The sequence below is a fragment of the Cricetulus griseus genome, chromosome 2, assembly GCF_003668045.3.
Source record: "Cricetulus griseus strain 17A/GY chromosome 2, alternate assembly CriGri-PICRH-1.0, whole genome shotgun sequence".
NCBI lineage: Eukaryota > Metazoa > Chordata > Mammalia > Rodentia > Cricetidae > Cricetulus > Cricetulus griseus.
This window is the reverse complement of record NC_048595.1, coordinates 138,248,421-138,268,022: the sequence shown is the minus strand read 5'-3', so window position 1 is coordinate 138,268,022 and position 19,602 is coordinate 138,248,421. Positions and strand designations below refer to the sequence as shown.

Here is a 19,602-nt window from a genome sequence, read left to right as displayed (position 1 = left end):
AAATTTTAAACTTATCGTGAATTAATCCATTGATCAGATCAGAGTCAATCACTTCCCCTCTCAACTAACCTGTAACACATGGCCTTCCATGTGTTACAGGTTCCAAATCCAAGCAAAAACAAGTCAGTTTGTGACTATTCATGGTATAATAGGTTTATTTTTAAACCATTCAGTTTTTGTCTTCTATGACAAAGCATTATGTGAACATCAATGAGATTAGTTTTGTTAATAGTGCTTCTCAAATATTCTCTACTTAGTTTTTTGGCTACCAATTTTATCAATAATTAAAATATTCAACAATGACTGTTCATTTATCTATTTCTCTTTGGCTTTTGTTTTGTATGTGTTTAAGCTCCGTGTGAGGTAATATTTAGGATACTTATGTTTCCTTAGTAAAATGATTTGCTTTTTACATTTTGTGTGTGTGTACATGTGTGCATAGGCAGAGGTCAGAGGACAATGTGAGGCATCAGTTCTCTCCTTCATCCCTGTGGTTCCCAGGGATGAAACTCTGGTGACTAGCAGGCACCATTACCCACTCAACCAGCTCACTGGCCTCTGAATTGTTTTTCTCACTTTCTTTTTTGGTGCTTTTGAAACAGGGTCTCTGTATGTAACCCTGGATGTCTGGGAAATTATTGTGTACACCAGACTGGTCATGAACTCACAGAGATCTACTTGCCTCTGCCTCCAAGAGTTCACCACTACCACTCCTGGCTAAACAGACCCTCTTAACATTATGGTCCCCCCCCACACACACACACACACATACACACAACACAGGTTTAGGCTCTTGGAAAAGAAAGTTGCCTTTTAGAGGAAGCTGGCTGTGTTTTGTTTTTAAAGGGCTGGGTCATGTTACCTGTCTAAATTCCGGTACTCAAGCAATCTGTGTGCCACAGGCCTTAGAAGCACTAGCTACCACCCTGGGTTTTTTCTCTTTTAGAAATAGCTTTGTTCCCTATGGTAACAGAAGAAGATAAAACTTGAAAGCAAATTGATGGACTCCAAGCACTGTGCAGAAGGAAATCTATCATGAGCAGCTCAGGGGTTTTCCCTGTATTGTCTCTTCCCTGACCCACTGTTGGTATAAGGTACCACAATTCTCCTAGCAACAAGAAGATAGATGTTGGAGTTATGGCTGCAGATCTACTGCCTGGAGGGTTCATTCCCACACCATCCTGGCCCATTATAAGCTAGACTGTATTTCCTATGTTATACCAACAGTAATAGGTATGTACAAATGCTGTTTGTTGTATATTTTTCTTTTCTTTTTCTTAACATTTTTATTTTATATTTTCAGTACATTAATCTGAAACGATTCTTGTATTGTGCTGTCAGCTATATAAGCAAGCTAAGAAATGAGTCATCCGCCAGGCCAGGTCTGTACAACAATAGCACTTTTACAACAATGACTTTGACTTCACTTCTTTCAGCTAAATGACTGGAAATCAGCTTGAAGAAAGTGACAAATAGGTTAAAAGTGGTGGCAAGGAACCAGTGGGATGCTTGCAACCAATTATAACCTAAGTACCATCCCCAGAACACTAATGGTGGAAGAGAGTTGGCTTCTGCAAGGCATCCTCTGACCTTCACTTGAAAGCCTTGGTATTTCATCCCAGCCACCAATAAATAAATAAATAAGTAAACAAACAAACAAATAAATAAATGCTCTTAAATGAAGACGTCTTTTTTTTTAAGACCAGTGCCCAGCCCGTTTTTACACACACACACACACACACACACACACACATAGATTACTTACTAAAAGCTTCAACTATAGGATACTGGCTCACTTTCCTCTAATAGCCATCCTCCATTGGGTCACACTAAGTCTAGCACACATACATACATACATACCTGTTTATATAAAAATCTCAAGTAACTGTGGATAAAGCAAGAATTTAAGAATGAAATTTCTTTACGCCCATACTGCTTGGAATTTTTTTTAAAGCAAATCTCATTCTAAATTTCTGTTTGACTTACAGGTGGCTAGAAGGGAAAAGAGGGTTTTATTGCCAGTATGTTTGCTCAGTACATACATGCCTTGTTGACCATGTCCAAATGCTGAAATGAGACAAATATAACAAAATGCACTGGCTGTGTGCATCTGAAGACTGCCCAGTCTTCTCTAAATCTTGCCTCTTGCATACTAGTTTTCTGATTTACCTGAAACTTTTAAATACCACAAATGGATGTGGTAATCACTATGTGTTCTAGTTTGTGCCAATGCAATGCAATATTCTTTTTTATGTTTTAGGGCATTTATTTTGTCTTGTTTTTGTATTGAGAGAAAATAAAAGGTTTTTGTTTTTGTTTTTAGTTTTTTGAGACAGGGTTTCTCTGTGTAACAGTCCAGGCTGTCCTGGAACACAAATAAAAGCATTTTAAGAGATTTATTTTTATTTTATGTATAGGAGTGTTTTACCTGCATGCATGAATACCACAGTGTATGAAGATTCCAGAAAGGTTCCCTGGACCCCCTTGAACTAGAGTTACAGACAGTGGTGAGTCACTGCATGGATGCTGAAGATCCTAGGCAAGAGCAGCAGGTGCTCTTAACCACCAAGTCACCTCTCCAGCCCCAGTGGAAAGCATTTTGGTCAGGAAATTCTGTGTGTGGCAAAGCATCTCAAAGACAAGCTGAGTGCTCTTCACAGATAGAGGAATTTACTTGTCCCTCACAAAACCCGTCTTGCCCTTAGCCAAAAAAGCAAGACACGCGTATATATCTAACTCCTGGGGTGACTCCATAGCCTAAGTCTTCTGTAAAACCCTGAACAAATTTAGAATTTTCTACTCTTGTTCCCAGTCCATAGACCTCTAGGGAAGATGATTCTTTGCTGTCTCCATGCCAAATATTTGTATTTCAAGATCTACATGGACCAAATCTGTGTATTACTTCAAGTCCTCCCGGACAGAGAATGAATTGTGAAGGGAGAAGGTCTTCCATATAGAAATCTCAAGAAGGAGAGTAAAAAAAAAAAGTGGAGACAGGGTCTACCTGACCAACCACTACCCAGAAAGAAACTCATGCCTCCCATGGCCACAAGACCATCCAGCAAGCCAGGCATCATGATGTATGCCTGCCATCCCAGCACTCTGGACTGAGGCAGGACAAGGAGAGTCTTGAGGCCAGCCTAAAACTATACAGTCAGACTTTGTATCAAAGAAAGAAGCAATTTAGGATATGGCTTGGGTATAAGCAAACTCTACATTCCTTCTCAATGCTAAAACTTTATCTGGAACTCATAAGGAAGAGTCAAGAAGAAAAATGGAGACCCACATGCATCCTTCCTTGATTCCTTTCCCTTTGCTCCTAAGACTTGAGGGCACTAACCAACCCTTCTTGTGCCATGCTGAACCCAAAGTTTTATTTTACTATTCTGGTTTCTTTTCCCTCATACTCCCTTTTAGGGGAAGCTTAAAATGGGCCACACCTCCTCGACTGCACTGGATCCAACTTGCTCCATTTCAACTGACACTCCGGCCAGAGGTTCGGGTACTCACTTCAATCACGTTGAGGATTTCAAGCGAGATCTTCAATCAAATGAATCCCATCTAACATGGACTGGATACTAACATTTTCTTTCTACAGGACCCCACATGACTATCATCGTCCCATTTCAGCAGGAAGTAACTTGGAGAATGCTACACCCCTTTTCCCCATTGTTGTCACTTAGGATAGTGTATATACCTAGTTAGGAATAGATTCCTATTGTTTATGGTTCAGTTTGGAAGGAGGTGTTCAGGCTTGGACACCTCTTTCAGATGACTTTAGGGTTTAGTTAAAATAGATAGTTAGGAGGTGACATAAACAGATTGTTGTATCTTCTTATATTTTACCTTTATACTGTTAAGTTTTAATCCTCTTTTAGACTAAAAGGGGAATTGTAGGGGAAGCTGTAGCCATGCCTTCTTAGGGGCTGGCTACAGGAGTACCTGGGCAGGCTTGTGAGGGCGTGGTGAGAGTGAGTAGGGGGTCTGCGTTTCGGTTTCGGTCTCTCTTTGCTGCTTGCTGTACAGACTACCACCGGCTGGCTGGTTCGCTCTGTAAGTAAGGCTTTTCCCTATTAAATACCCTTATATTTCTACCTGACTCTGTATTGGTAATTTCCTACTATATTCCCTCAAGCTTTCTAACATATAAAGTCATCCTCACCCCACCTTTCCTTCCTAAGAAATCACAATGAACAAAAGTCATAGTGGCATTGAAAAAAAAAAAAAATCATTTGTGTGGCCACTACAAGTGGTGACTGCAGATGGGTGTCTGATTTCTGTTCAGAGTGATGTGTTTCAGTGTAGATTGTGATAACAGCTGCAACTCTTTATGAAATTCAACATCCTGGACCATATCCTTATGAGAGCTGGGGGCTGAGGGGACGGCTCATCTGGTCCAGGTCTTGCTGATCCCTGGTACCCATAAGGCAGCATGCATGAAGGCAGTCCCAATGCTGGAAAGGCAGAGACAAGAGGACCCTAGGGACTCACTGCCTGGAAGCCTAACCAAATCAGCAGGTCCCAGGTCCCAACAAGAGACTTTGTCTCAAAAAATGTGGGGACTAGAAGGATGGCTCAGCAGTTAAGAGGGCTTCCTGTAGGCCAGGCATGGTAGCACATGCTTTTATCCCAGCATTCAGGAGGCAGAGGCAGGTGGATCTCTGAGTTCGAGGCCAGCCTGGTCTACAAAGTCAGTTCCGGGACAGATGAGCCATATAGTGAGACCTGTTTCAAAACAACAAGTATTTACGGTTTTACGGGACTTAAGTTCCCAATACCTACATTAGTTGAGTATAACTGCTTGTGCCTTGAGCTCCAGGGGATCCACCATTCCATTCTGGCTTCATAGACACCAACACAAAAGTGAACATATCCACACATAATAATTGGAAACAGAGTTCATCTTTGGGCTGGAGAGACAGCTCAGAATTTAAGAGCACTTGCTTCAGCTGCAGAGAACTCAAACTCAGTTGCCAGCAACCACACTGGACAGATCACAACCACCGTTAACTCCAACTCCAGGGCAATCTGATGCCCTCTTCAGGTCTCCTTAAGAACCTGAATACACACAGAGTTTTAAAATAATAATAATTAAAATAAGTCTTTAAAAGAAAAGTGAAAGGCTCCCAAAATGAACTTGGGCCCTCTGGAAGAACAGCAAGTGCTCTTACTGAGCTAACTCATCATCTCCAGTCCCTTATTTTGGGCAAAGACGGTCTCTCACAAGGAACTGGTCCTCACCAATCAGGCAGAGCTGGCTGACCAGCAAGTCTCGGGGATCCGTCTGTCTCTGCATCCCACCATGGGGGATTATAAGCACACATCACGATGCCCAGCTTCTTCACCTGGGTCTGATGGAACTCAGGTCACCACACTTGCCTTGCCTAGCCAGCTCTTTACCAGAAGGGCTATCCCTCCGTCTCTGGGGATTTTTTTTTTTTTTTTTTTTTTTACTACAAGCAACATATGATGAAGCAAGACTATTTTCCTTCCAAACAGACACATTTCACATTTATTTTCTGTAAGTTCTAAGACTGTCATTCAATTTTTTTATTAGTTTTCTAATATTTTGTTAGATTCACTTTGAGTTGGAAGAACATGAAACTACTAATTGAAAACACTGTCCAAAACATGCATTTGAAGAACATGTTCTTAATTAAACTTTGGATCTCGACCCAGATTAATAGAAAACGTGCAGCTCAGTGTTGGGCGAATAACTCACAGCTGACTTGCACAGCACAGGCTACACGAAACTTGACAACTCATGAAAACGGCAATTCACATTGTTTTAATTTGTAAGTCGATCCAAAAAAGTCTCCTCTCTCCTTGAATTTCCATTGTTGCTTAGGTACCGATTCTAATTATTTTTTAAATCTGTTGGTCCCAACTGTTTTCTGAAATGTTTGACAAATATCTGTGTCATTTGATATGAAATTACCTCATATGTATTTCTTTCCACAGAAGCTGCCATTCCTCTCTGAGGCTCGTTTTCTACATCCATAAAACAAGAAAAATGTTATGAACCTCCACGTTTATCAAGAGGGTCAAAGGAGGCTAGCCTTGAGGAGCATCTGTAAGCTGTAATGTATTGAATGGTGGAACACAGAAACAATGTTCAGCAACATCCAAGAGTTTGTCCTGTGGCACTGGGCATTCTGTGTTGACAGAACTGTGACAATCCCAATCTCAGGGAACTGAGAAGTCCTTTCATTTATCCTGCCCTGGTATTTCCATCATTTTTCTTTGGAGGAGTGAAGACAGATTAATAATTATACCTCCCTGGTATAAATGCCTTGTAGTGTTTTGCTCCCTCAGTAGTTTTAATTCTATTACAACCACACTTCTCAAGCCTCCCTGTCTTGCCTCCTAGGCCCATCTTTGAGCCCAGCTAGTCAAGAAAGTTAGTGTTCCCTACATATCACAGGAGAATGGGGCTTATAGCTGTAAAGGTAAAAATGTACCAGATGAAATAATTCCCTTAGAAACTCAGTATTGAATTAGCTACCTGTCAGGCCCACTAAGAACACTTTATTTCTTCTCTGGGCTTTGTGAAATCTGCATGCTAATGTGTGTTGTTTATTTGTATATGGGTCTTACTGTTATCGAAGGCTGGTCTCTAATCCCCGGACTCAAGCAATCCCCCTCACTCAGCCTTCCAGAATAGACAAGTCTATAGGTGTGTGTCACCATGTCCGTTAACAACTTACTTTCTTAATGTCATTTTAGCAAGGTTTGGAGGCACACACCTTTAATCCCAGCATTCAGGAGGCATAGGCAGGTGGATCTTGAGTTTCTAGCTAGGTAGGGCCATATGTGAGACCCTGCCTCCAAATAACAGTAATAGTAGTAGTAATTGTTTGTTTTTTTAATAGTGAAAGGGTTCATTGTTTAGGCACACTCAGGGCTCTTACAGAGGACTTGAGTTCAGTTCACAGAACCACATCAAGCTGCTTATAACTGTCTGTAATACAGTTCCCGGGGATCTGACACCCTATTCTAACCTCTGCAGGTACACTAATGTTACATGCACACACACTAAAAATAAATTCCCAGGTGTGATGGTGCACGACTTTAATCCCAGCACTTGAGAGGTGGAGGCAAATAGATCTCTGTGAGTTTAAGACTAGCCTGGTCTACATGGTGAGTTACAGGAGAACCAGACTTACATAGTGAAGCCCTGTCTTTAAAAAAAAAATCTCTAAAATAAAATAAATTTAGTGTGTGTGCAAAGTGTGAATGCTGGGGGGGGGGGCACTGCACATGCCATAGTAAATGTGTGGAGGTCAGAGGACAATTTTTTGGAAGTCATTTTCCCATGTTGTTTTGAGGCAAGTCTCTCTTGCTTCTGTCACTGAATACTCCAGGCTAACTGTCCCACAAGCTTCTAAGAGATGTTTCTGTGTCTACCTCCTATCTTGCCATGGGGTGCTGGAATTACAGGTATACACCAACACATTCAGCCATTCAGCTTCTCCCCTCTCCCTCACCCCCCACTCTGTGTAGCCCTGGCTGTCCTGGAACTCACTCTATAGACCAGGATGTCCTTGAACTCACAAAGATCCTCCTGCCTCTCTGTACCTCCTGAGTGCTGAGAGTAAAGGTGTGCACCACCACAGCCTGACCAGCTTTTTGTGTTTGCTTGTTTTAATGTGGATTTTTGGGGTTGGACTCAGGTCATCAGATTTGCACAAGCATACATTTTTACCAGCTAAACCATCTCCCTGGCCCAGGTTTTTAGTTCTTTATCTCAAGCCATTAGGCACACACTTCTGGTTTTCTCACTGAAAAAAAAAAAAGAATTATAAACCACTATTTCATAAAGCTATCAAAGGGAAAAGTACAATAGAAACAGGAGCATGCAATCTAAAAAATTATAAAATATACAAAGGACCCAACTGGTATTCATCTTCTTAGAAACTGAAAATGGCCCTTGGAACACACTCAGTAACTCCTTCATAATTGTATCAGGGTTCTATTACCCTCTCAATTTATTGTTATTTTGAAATCTTTAATTGCTGGAAAAATGTGTTATCTGTTTTTAACTGGATTTTCCAGAGCTGGTTCACTCAGAGTCCTTTCTCCCCTGCTGGGCAGCTCCCTCACAGGAGAAAAAGGAGGTACAAGAGGCAAATTTCAGGCTAATGACCTGTCTTCCCCATGAAGACTCCTTTACCAAGTCCATCACACAGAAATCTAGAAAGGGCAAACCCAGACCCGAGGCTTCTCAGCCATGCAAATAAGAAAGGAATCACTATAGGTCCACAGCAGTCTGCAATTCACACTGTAGTGGAGGGGATTCCCCAACCTGCTGGAACACTGGGCTGCTACAATTCAAGAGCTATAGGTCTAAACAGACTGATAAACACAAGAGAAGCAGTCTCTGCCCTCTTTGCATAGATAAACGACTGGCAGCTTCCCAGGCTGGGAGGGAAGATTAAAGCTCACAGCCATACCAGGAGCTTATGTGAATGAGTTATTTGAGGAGGCAGCTCACTGAAATGCCTTGGGAGCCCCATACAGAGGAGCAGGACTTGGGGTTCTAAAAACTCACAAATTGATCCTTTCCAAAACCATAAAAGAAATGCATTTTCATTCACACCCACTTTGGGGAGGTCTCTGGGCTACATTCCATAACAAGTGCTAATGATGGGCTAATGTTGTCCCAAATGTTCAGCCATAACCCTGAAGCACAAAGCTGTAAGTAATGTCAGTGAGAAAAGTCACACAACAAGCATATTGCAAAGCCAGACTTGAAGCCAGTGTCTGCTCTGTATCAAGTCCCAATTTACAGAGAAGTAGCTATTCAGCGGGAGCCCTTCGGGGTCACTGGTTTGGACTCAAGCCTGCTCCTGTGGCATCTTACTAAAGAGACTATAATGACGTCTCATCAACAGATAATTAACCTGACTGAAAGATCTGACAAATAAAATTTTAGGATATACAGTCTTTTAAAAGCCAGGGAGAGAGGGAGGGAGGGAGGAGGGAGGGAGGGAGGGAGGGAGGGAGGGAGGGGGAGGGAGGGGTAGAAGGTGGGCAGGCAGGCAGGCAGACTGGATTAAATTCAAAATGCTGTCACACTTGACATTCACTCTTTTTGATTGGCTACTCAGTGTGTCCTAAAATAGAGATATTTCTGTCCTTACATTTTCTACTATGAAAGGGACATAGGGGAAGCAAAGATGTCCCCAAGGATCTCCTGGGAAAGCCATGGAAACACAGGGCAAGCCCAGAAAGCACCTTCTACTTCTTCCCACTCATGGACCTATGGTGTCCTACAACCCAAACTAACTCCAATCCAAATGTACATTTCTGTGATGTATAGACTCTCCAAACTCTACAGTAGAGGCTGCAGACAGGGCTCAGTCAGTAAGGAGCTTGCCACACAGCTGGTCAGATCCCCAGTGCCTCCATAAAAGTCACACATCGAAGTGCACACCTCAGGATCACTGGCCAGCCAGTCTAACTGAATCAAGGAGCTCCACATTCAGTAGGAGACCTTGTTTCAAAAAGCAAAATGGTGGGACTGGAGAGATGGCTCAGTAGTTAGCACTGGCTGCTCTTCCAGAGAACCTGGGTTTGGTTCCCAGCACCCACATGGCAGCTCACAATGATCTGTCAGTCCAGGCATGGGGGGCCTAAATCTCTTATATGTGGTACATGGACATACATACACCCCTCAAAAAAAAACCCACAATAAATAAGTTTTTAATTAATTAATTTAATGGTGAATGATAACCTAACACTGACCACTTGCCTCCACATGCTGATACACATATATGCATGTGCACATATATGAACACACACACACACACACACACACACACACACACACACACACACACACACACACTACAACCAAGTCTATCTTTCCCACAAAGTCTAACACAGGATTTTCCAAAACAGTATCTTTAGTGAAGTGAATTTAATCACTCCAATTCTACTACCCCATATTTCAGAGTTACATTCTGTCCCTTACCCACTAAAGAGCAACAACTGAGGTTACTTGCCAAATCCAGTCTAGGAATTACCTCCTGGCCAGACCATATAATTTTCTTTATATAAATTGTTTGGTTGCCATTGTTTTAAGGTATATATCAAAATTACATGCCAAGTTGTGACTCAGTAAGCTGGCTTAGGAGAACTAATCATGATCTTATTAGATACAAAGAGAACAGAGGACGTCACACCTCCCTACAGATCAGCCGGCAGGAGTGCTGGACTGCTGGCTCACTGGAAGCAGAGGTAGCCTATGAACTGCTATTTGAATGAGTACACCAAGCATCTCAGTGAAGAATGAGCACAGCCATGAACAGCAATCATCCTGATTTAGAAATAGATCTGGCCAAGCCACAAGGTTGGTCGTGAAGGTTTGCAAGTATTGTGAAATGCTTCCGAAAGCCAGACAGAAGCCATGCACTCATCTTAAGATGAGACTGTATGGGGCAGCTGAGGATCTCCTGACTTAGGTAAACATCACAATGGCACCGGGACAAGACTGCTTCATACATACCTAAAGTTCTGACATTGCAAGTGCCGCAGGGCAGGAAAGGCAGGCATTCTACCTCCCTCATGACTGCCAGAGCCCAAAGCGCATGTTCATCTAACTGAGATGGGAGGCTGAATGAATCCAGTTCCAGGGTTTTAAAAGTTCAGGTGTGTGCAAGGGCTGTGGCTCACTTTGGCTCCCTCACACTAAGAGGTAAAAGAGTTCAGGTCCCCTTCTTTGTTAACCTTGTGGTATGGGCCATCCTATGCAACCACAGTTGAGTGTTAACAAGAGACCCGAGTCTGTGACCACTAAGTACTTTTGCTGGGCAAGTTTACCAGGCACATGCTGCACAAGGGATCATGGCAGTTGGCCTGAAGTGACTTTCTTCTTTGTCACCACTCTCTTAAGTATAGTATCCTTTGAAAACCTCACAGGGAAGGGGACAGGGACAGGCCCAGACAGGATTCACAGAGAGAGGGCTCCACCTTTCATACTAGTGACAGATCAGGCAGGCCCCTTCCCACCCCACCCCCCCAGCCCCCCAGCCCCACCCACTCCCCATCCACCCCCGCCTGCAGTAACACGGGAGAATGAGCTTTGCAAAGTTAGAATCGGACAAGCAACACTGACAGAATCCTTTGGAAAACTGTGATGTTTCTACGCACAACTTCAATAGGGGGTGGTAATGAGGGTCATTCCTGGGCACAAGGAACAATCCCAGGAGAAGGGTGGTGACTAGGGGTGGACAGAATGGGGCATTGTATCAGAAGCCAGAATAGGACAGGTATTTTTTCTTGCCCTCCACAAACAAGGCAGAGTATTGGGTTACTAGTTAATATCCATGTCCCTTCTAACTCCAGCAGTCTACAGGTCTGCAGATGACAACTTTATGTAGTACCTTTAGCACAAACCTTCGGCATGAGCCAACATAGACAATTTGTAAAACTATGCACTTGTTAGCAAACTGGAAGGCAGTGTGGGACATGGGGTCCCTGCCAAAGGTTCCTTGAGTCATCTGATGGTCAAGAGATAAGCTGAAAAAATGTATTAACCATCCCTGGGGAGCTGGCATACAGCCATGGACTATGTCTAATTAACACTAGGGCACTGAGAACAGCATTGCTAATATTTAAAAGCTCCTCAGTTTTCAATACAGGAAATCTTGGTGAACTTTCAGCAATCTTTTGTGTCCAGGTTCCTCTTAAATGTATTATGCCAGGGAATTATCAATCTCTCTACATCACTGAGTTTTGCTTGGTTAGACTTCTACACAGCACTGAAAAGCACTGTCCTGGGCCTTGTTATCCAAGCTCCCCACTGTTCTGTCTGTGCCAAATATGGAGATATCATTAAAGCCTTACTCTGTTTGACACTGCCCTTCCACTGCTTGTTAGTAAAACTCTAGTTGAAGTATTGTTCACCATGTCACTTGCTATTTGTATAGACCCTCTCATGAGGATGGTTAGGGTTACTTGGGGAGGAGAGTGGGTATGCAAGGGTATCCTAGCAATGGCAAATTAAAAACACTGTAATACAAAGTTTCTTTTCTTGTTTCAATTAATTACTAAATGGGAGAGGGGCTATAATAATAAAGTAGTACATCCTGGATACTTAACAGCAACACTTTCTCAACCATCAGCAAAAAATGGACATGTAGTTCCCAGGTGCACATTAGGTTTCAGACTGGAGCAGCCAAGTAAACGGAATGCTTAGCAACCTAGAACTCCCCTAGGCTGGAATGATATCCACACACCTTTCCTAGCAATACATTCAGCAACCTGGGACCCCTACCTGCACTGAGCTACTCTACAACCCTGATTTCTGCTTCCAACAACACAATAATTCTCCCTTCCTTAGTAACTCCATGGTAATTCTCCTTTTGTGTTTAGTTCCCGTTTAAAAATGTCTTAGTTTGTGTCTGGGATCTCCAGGCTAAGGGCTAATATAACCCGAACCAGTTTGAAATTACAAGACAAGTTAATGTTTAGGAGGAAAACCCCCTATTATCCCACTTTATACCTGGGTGTGGATATGATTAAAAGCATATGCTTACATACCTCAAGCCTGTCAATCAAAACAGAGAATCACTCACACTACTCCACCTAGCAACCAACTCCTCCTGGACCCCATAAAAGGAAGCCCAAACAATAACTGTTACACTTGGCCATTCTAACTGAAGTAGTCCACTGATTCCTTGTAGTGCATTCTGTATGGTGTCTTTCAGTAAAACCTAGTGAGATGGTGAGAATGTTCAGTGGATCAGGGCATTTGGGCAGAAGCCTGAGGGCATGAGTTTGATACCTAGGAGCCAGGTTTTGAAAAAGGTGAATGTGGTGGTAAGCATCTGTAGCCATCACTTGCTTACTGCAAGATGAAAGACGAGAGGCAGAGAGCAGAGAATCTCCTAGAAGCTAACAGGCCAACTAACCCAGAGTACACAGTGTAACACAGACAACAAGAAACCTCACCTCAACAAAGTGGAAAGAGAGAACCAACTCCCCAAAGTGTCCTCTGACTTCCCCCATCTGCACGCAGAACCATGTATACCTACACACACACACACACACACACACACACACACACACACACACAGTAATTTCAAAATAAATGAAATAAAACTTCTTGCCAATTTACTATGTGTGTGCATTTTTAATTACTTGAATATGGTGGTGAGAACCTAGAAACAAAAGATCCAGACAGACCACAGAGAACTTGGTGTGATTAAAAGCCCAGGTTATGGATGCAAACTCATGCCTTTATTTGCAAACCATTTATCTTGAAGTGGGGTATTGCCTAAGCTGGTATCCTCCAGCTGGAGAATGGAGGCCCTACTAATTTTCAAGTTTTACATCCTCAGGAAGTCCTCCTTCCGGTGAAATATTAAGGCTAATTCCTGTCTTGAAAGGATGCAGTGAACACTCTTTTGAAACCCAATTGTCACCGTTTTATTGATTTAACCTCTGTTTCCTCCACAACCTTTTTACTACTCCTCCCCCACCCTCTCCTGCCCTCAGAGCTCAGGCAGCACCAGCAAGAACCAGTCCCTCTCCTTTCCATTGCCAGGTCTCCTGAAACCCCACCCTGCTTAATCCAGCTTTGCCCTTCCCACAGAGGCAGCTCAGCGGGAAGGCTGCCCAGGACTTCAGTCTGTGGTCTGTCACGGAACAGCAGTGCATCTTAGCTGTTCACCCCGTCTGTAAAACTAACAGTCCCACCTGCCCTGCCACTCGTGCTGACTAGCTATAGGTGCCTGGGGAAGGTTAAAGCAATTGCACTGGCCACTTGCTTTATATATTAGCTGAGATCACTTTTATGATTATCATTCTGTACATGAGGCAAGAGCAAGGAGTTGGGGAAACCACACGCCCAGGCAGGTTTCTTGTTCTATAAACACAGAACCACAAACCCCAGATGGGTGCTCTATATGGTCTGGCAACTCCACTTCATCTCCCTAGCATGCTGGCTTTCCTGCTCTCCCATGTATCATTTCACTCCAGCTCTTAACTCACCTTCAAACCACTCTCACCTGCTCCTGCTCTTCTGCAGCATGGGGAGAATAGAGGCTATCCGGCATGCACCAGTCACCTGCCCATCATCTATATAAAAAATGGACCTCAGCCTGCATCCTCCACCCTTCTCTACCTTTTCCAATTCATTGGAAGAGTTCAAAGGCAGTCCTCTTCCACTTGGGTCCCAGGTCCCTTGGCTTTCCAGGGACCTTGGCTATAGTGATACCCTCCTCCAGCCCAGGCAACCCGTTCCTTTCATACCTCCCAGGCAAGATCCCCAATGGCCCTCACATCTCCGTGTACTCGCAGCCCTTGTATAATCTCTGCCTTTCAGACTGGGCAGAACCTGTAAACTGTTTCCAACCAGGACAATGTGGCAAAGACAATGAGTTCACTTCTGCCTATAGAAGATAACCCTACTGGTGGCCCCAGGATTCCCCTTGCTTGTTTGATAAAATAAGAGGCCATGCTGAGGAAGCCTACATGACAAACATTTGTAGGAGGCAGTGGGGTGGGGGTTGGAAAAATGAGCTCCAGGAGTGACTGAGCACCCAGGTGCAGTCAGCAAGAAGCTGGGGTCCTCAGCCTTTCAGGTTCGGGAAAATGGATTCTGCCCATTCATTCTGAACCTAGAAGTGAATTCTTCCTTGGCCAAACTCCGGATGAGAAGTAAACCCATGTAACCCTTGGCTTTGTGGGACTCAGCAACTGACAAAGTTCAGGCTGAAACCAGACTCCTAATTCATGGAAGACATGGCTATATCCAAGGGGGGTGGGGGAGTATGGTAATTTGTTACAAAGTTACAAAGCAATAGAAAACTAACAGGTGTGACCTCTTCAGAAATCTTATCACACTCATCTTCTGTCCAGAGCTCACTTCATCTCATCCATAAAAAACAAAATTGACCTTTCTTACTCCTGAACAAAACCTGTCAAGGAGTTCTCTACACAAAACCTAACAGCCTCACCTTGCCTTCAAGGCTCAGTCCACTTGACTTACAACACAAACTTCTGTCAAGAATAACCATGTGTGTGTGTGTGGGGGGGGGGGGTTTCCTGGAGAGATGGCTCAGTGGTTAAGAGCGCTGATTGTCCTTTCAGAAATCCTGGGTTCAATCCTGGGCTCACAACCATCTAACTCTAGTTCTCGGGGATGTCATCCTCTTCTGGGCTCCATACACACGGTGCACACATATACATGCAAGCAAAGCATCCATACACATAAAAAGAATGAACCTTAAAAAAAAAAGAGTAACACTGTTTCCTATTATCCAGCACAAATGAGTATCTCTTTGTACTTATTCAACATCCTAGTATTTATTCATCCCTGTTCACTGTCCCTCAGGTTTTAGAACTATTTCTTCTCTTGGTTTCTAAACTTTACATTGTCTACACATCTGATGCTCCTTCAACTATCTTCACCAGCTTCTCCTAGAACCCACTGAATGGTGCTTCAGCTGGAGCCTGACCCACGGTGTTGCTCTACGAGACTACTGTATGGCCTGACATCAACATGCTGCTAATTTTCAAATTCCCCCCAGACCTCCCACTCGGATCCACATCCTAAACCCACCAACCTGCCAGCAACCTCCTCTTAAAAGTCTCCAATCACCTGAGTCCTAATATGTTCTAACAGAGTAATCAGCCCTGAGTTTTCCCTAATCTCAGCAAATGGCTCATTTAGCCATCCTTTGTGCCAGGAGTTCATTCGGAATTCTCTCCCTTCACTTCCTTCATCCAGGCCATCAAACATTCTGGCAGGTTGAGCTTCGAAATGGACCCTGAATTGGTCTACTGTCTTACTCCAACTCTTGCCAGCTGCTAACGCCAAGCACTGCTCACATCTCCGAGGATTGTAAGGGCTACAGTACCTCACTGCTCTCCCAGCACCCACTATGGGTCTCTATTCTCCCCTACAGTATGAGCTTTGAAAAATACCAACCACCTGGCAAGCTCTTCCTGATGAAAACCTTCCAAAGACTTCACACACTGTAAAGGACCTGCCCTTTCCTTTGCTAGCCCAGGCCTGCGCGTGAGACAGATCTCCTTCCTCCCAAGTTCCAGCCACAGCCATGAGCTGCTTCTGGAGAGTTACAGTGGCTACTCCCCTAGCCAGTCTTGGATCTTGGCTTGCCAAGATACTTGCAGCACAAAGTGTCTCTGATTGAATATCAAATGTCCTCTCACAAGAAGGGGGCCCCCTAGAAATCTTCCCTTTTTTTCCTAAGAATCTAAACTAACACCACTTGCCTCCCAGCGATACCCCAGGCCTGCCAGGCAAACCCTGTCTTTTTATTTTCCCACCTCCCACTCCCTTGCTTCTGTTTCCTGAGTCCTGATCCAAGCACCTCAGCATGATCAGTTCAGGCACCAAGTGGTCCTGATTTACATCTGTAAGGAGACGCAGTGGGCAGAAGATCCAGGCTTGGCTGCCATCTCCACCACCAGCCGCCCTCCAAACTCTGCTACTCTCCTTGCAATGCAGCTCCATAGTAAATTTCCTACCCGCTGGCTCCATGACAATTTTTGTGACAGCTTCTAAATCAGACAAGCATGGTACTTAAGCAGGAAGGAAGAAACAGGATTCTTGGAGGCACTTTCCTACAGGTCAAAGGTAGGACCAACCAGTGAGGACATTTGTCATGCTAGCATGACAACCTGAGTTTGAGCTCTGGAAAGCAAAAGGGTGGATGGAAAGGAAAGACTCCATACAAAGTTGTTCTCTGACTTCCCTAAGTGTGCGACTACAGGTGCACACTCTACACACACACACACACACACACACACACACACACACACACACCAATAATGTTAATATTTTTAAAAGCAGATCTTATAAATATCTGCTCACTGATAATCCACTGGCCTCTCCCCATCCTAGGAAAGAAGGTAGGTAGCCTCACTTTTGTCACTGGCTAGAGGGTAAAGGAAGAACTGGTTGCCGCCAATTCCTGCCCTTTGCTGAATAAAGTCCCATCTCTTTGCTTTAACCAGCAAGGCTGAAGCTTGGCACAGTGAAAACTGAGTAGCTACAGCACAAATCACAGTCCTGGGTGTCACAATTACACATTTGCTAGCTGCTATGATGCGGCGCATTATGTGCAAGCATTATAAAGTCATACTCTATGTTCTAGATTAGCACCTGGCACAAAGTAGGTGCTCAGTAAATATTTGTCAAACAAATGAACACATGGATATACAGAAATGTAAATTTGTTTGTTATTTTCCATTAAAAAAAATCTCTTCAGATGAAGTAACAGGATAGTACTGAAGCGATGAAAAAAAAAAGATAAATTATACCACGGCGTATTCAACATGTAACTTCTCAGAAGTTGTGAGCAATGTGCTATAAAAGTTGTGAGCAAAGCAATGTGTTAGAAATTTGAAAGAATTTGAATTTATTTGGAGATGTGAAAAATCTTTTCTGCTAATGCTAACTATCACATCCTAGATATTCTGAGTTTAAAAAACAGACTTCTTTCCTACATGAGGCCTGCTGGATCACTTATTATTAATTTTTCTATCTCAATTTGTATAATCACTGTTCAAACCCCCAGACACATTTTGAGTGTGTCTGAACAAAACCGCTAAGGAGTCTGTCTTATTCAGTGTTACTGATGCTATGGAACTTAATTCAAACCCAGCTATATCCTGTTGCCACACAAAGCAGGCTTTTCAGCAGGCTGAGTAATGAGTGTGGGCACTCCGGATTCCAACAAGCAGCTGTCAAAAACAATCACCCAAATGACCATTTGCTCAAATCTTCTCACACCGGGAGCCAGGCAGTCATGCTTCAGGGTGGTCTAAACAAGAAACACATTCCCAAATCCATTGCAGGGGCTATCCTAACTGCTGTTTAACTTTACTTTGTAAATATAATTTCAAGTTTCCAGCCACTTTTGAAAGTAGACACAGGGAGATTTTAAAAAAAAATCTCTATCAAGTTTGCTCGTTTATTATGTATTTCCTTCTGAAAACTCCCAAGAATGTTGGGTTATTCTGCTGTCTTAAGAACCACTGGGAGAGAAACAACTCTCCCTCGCTTGCCACTTGCTGCCCTCAAAACTTCTTAGCAACATACACGGTGCATGAACCTCAACGCAGTTTGCTTTGTCCAATAGTGTGCTTGGAAGCTCAGCCAGTCAGTTGTGTAATAATAAACCCTTTATCTCCTGAAGATACAAAAACGGAAAGATCGCTCCGTGCTTTAGCGCGGATGGGGACTTGGTGAGAATTGGCAAAACTCACAATCATTTTAAACGTCACCCCACCACCACCTTTCTCGCTTTCCTCTTTCCTCGTTTGTAATCTTGGGGGATGGGGGGAGTTGCACAAAAATGCTTAGGATGTCCAGTTTAAAGAGGGTAAGGAAAAGCGCGGGGAGTGGGGGGTGGGGACACCAGCCAAAGGCACGCGGAAACCAAGGTCTTGGTTGTTGCTGCAAAAGCTCACGGTTCCTTCACAAGTGCCTGTGATGGAAACCGATCAACAACTGTTCTCAGGTGGAATGGAGGTGTTGCAGGTTGCTTGCTAGTTTCCAGAAGCTTGAACAAGGGAACACTCCAGGGTCCCCAAGGCAGAATAAAAATGTCAATGTCGGGCCGATCAGGCGCGTTCCGTTCCTACCTCGTCCCACTCCCAAGTTCCCCACCCTGCCAGGGAGAAGTGTTCTTCTCCAACAGGCACGCGGGACCACAAACCCACCCGGCCTCTGAGCAACGCCAGGCCGCCGCTGAGCCGCAGTTCCGTGCGCTACTGCCCACGGTCGCCTGACACACCCCTCCCGGCCCGCGCCGCTCCGCTCGGCCTCCCTGCCTAACACCCAGCCGCCCTGCGGAGCCCGCTACGCCCCCTGGTACGCACCTTCACCGCTCCCCGGGCTGGGCCCCTGAGAAGCGCACGGCCGGGTCCGAGGGGCACGAAGCGCTCCTCGGCGTCCTCCTCGTCCTCGTCGCCGTCCACCACCTCGACGACCACCTCTTCGTCCTCTTCCTCGTCGTCATCGTCCTCCTCCGCGCCCCCTCGGGGCTTCTCCGCCAGCCGCCCGCGCGCCCTGCGCCTCCGGCCCGCGCCCTCCTCGTCCTCGTCCTCCTCGCCCAGCAGCAGCAGGACCGGCGACGAGGCGGCGGCGGCGCGCGGGGGACCGGTCCCGCGCGGCGGCGGGAGCGGCGGCCTCCAGCTTCCCGGTGCGGCACCCGGGCTGGGGCCGGGGGGCGGGAGCCCCAGCGCGGCAGCCTCGGGGGTGGGAGCGGGCGCAGCGCCCCCGCGGCGGCTGCCCAGGCTGGGGCGCTTGGCCAGGCGCCTTGCCTGCATGCCTGCGCCGGGCTGCGGCCCGGGGCGCCGGGCTCTTCGCGGCGGCTGCTGCTTGGGCCCGGGGAACGCTCGGCTGAGGGGCTGCGGGGCCGCCTCGGGGGCTGGCCACGGCCACTGGCTGGAGGACGCGCGGCGCGCCGCCTTCGCTGGCCCGGCCCGCGGGGACGCCGGCGGCTACGGCGGGGCGGCGCCGGCCGCGGGCGGGGGTGGGTGTGAGCGAGCGCGCGGGCTGCTGCCTCCGCCTGCGCCGCCCGGGAACCGCGGGCCGCGCTGCGCTCCATGCGGCCGGCG

At 45.4% G+C, this 19,602-nt stretch overlaps 1 protein-coding gene across 1 annotated transcript in view; it reads right to left on the bottom strand.

The window, feature by feature from the left end:
• Znf704 (zinc finger protein 704) overlaps nt 1-19,311 on the bottom strand; it is a 174,869-nt gene extending 155,558 nt beyond the window's left edge. Inside the window, exon 1 of the mRNA XM_027398773.2 lies at nt 18,862-19,311. Within this exon, the coding sequence (XP_027254574.1) occupies nt 18,862-19,311 (450 nt within the window). The remainder of the gene's footprint in view (nt 1-18,861) is intronic.
• Between the last annotated feature and the right edge of the window lie 291 nt (nt 19,312-19,602).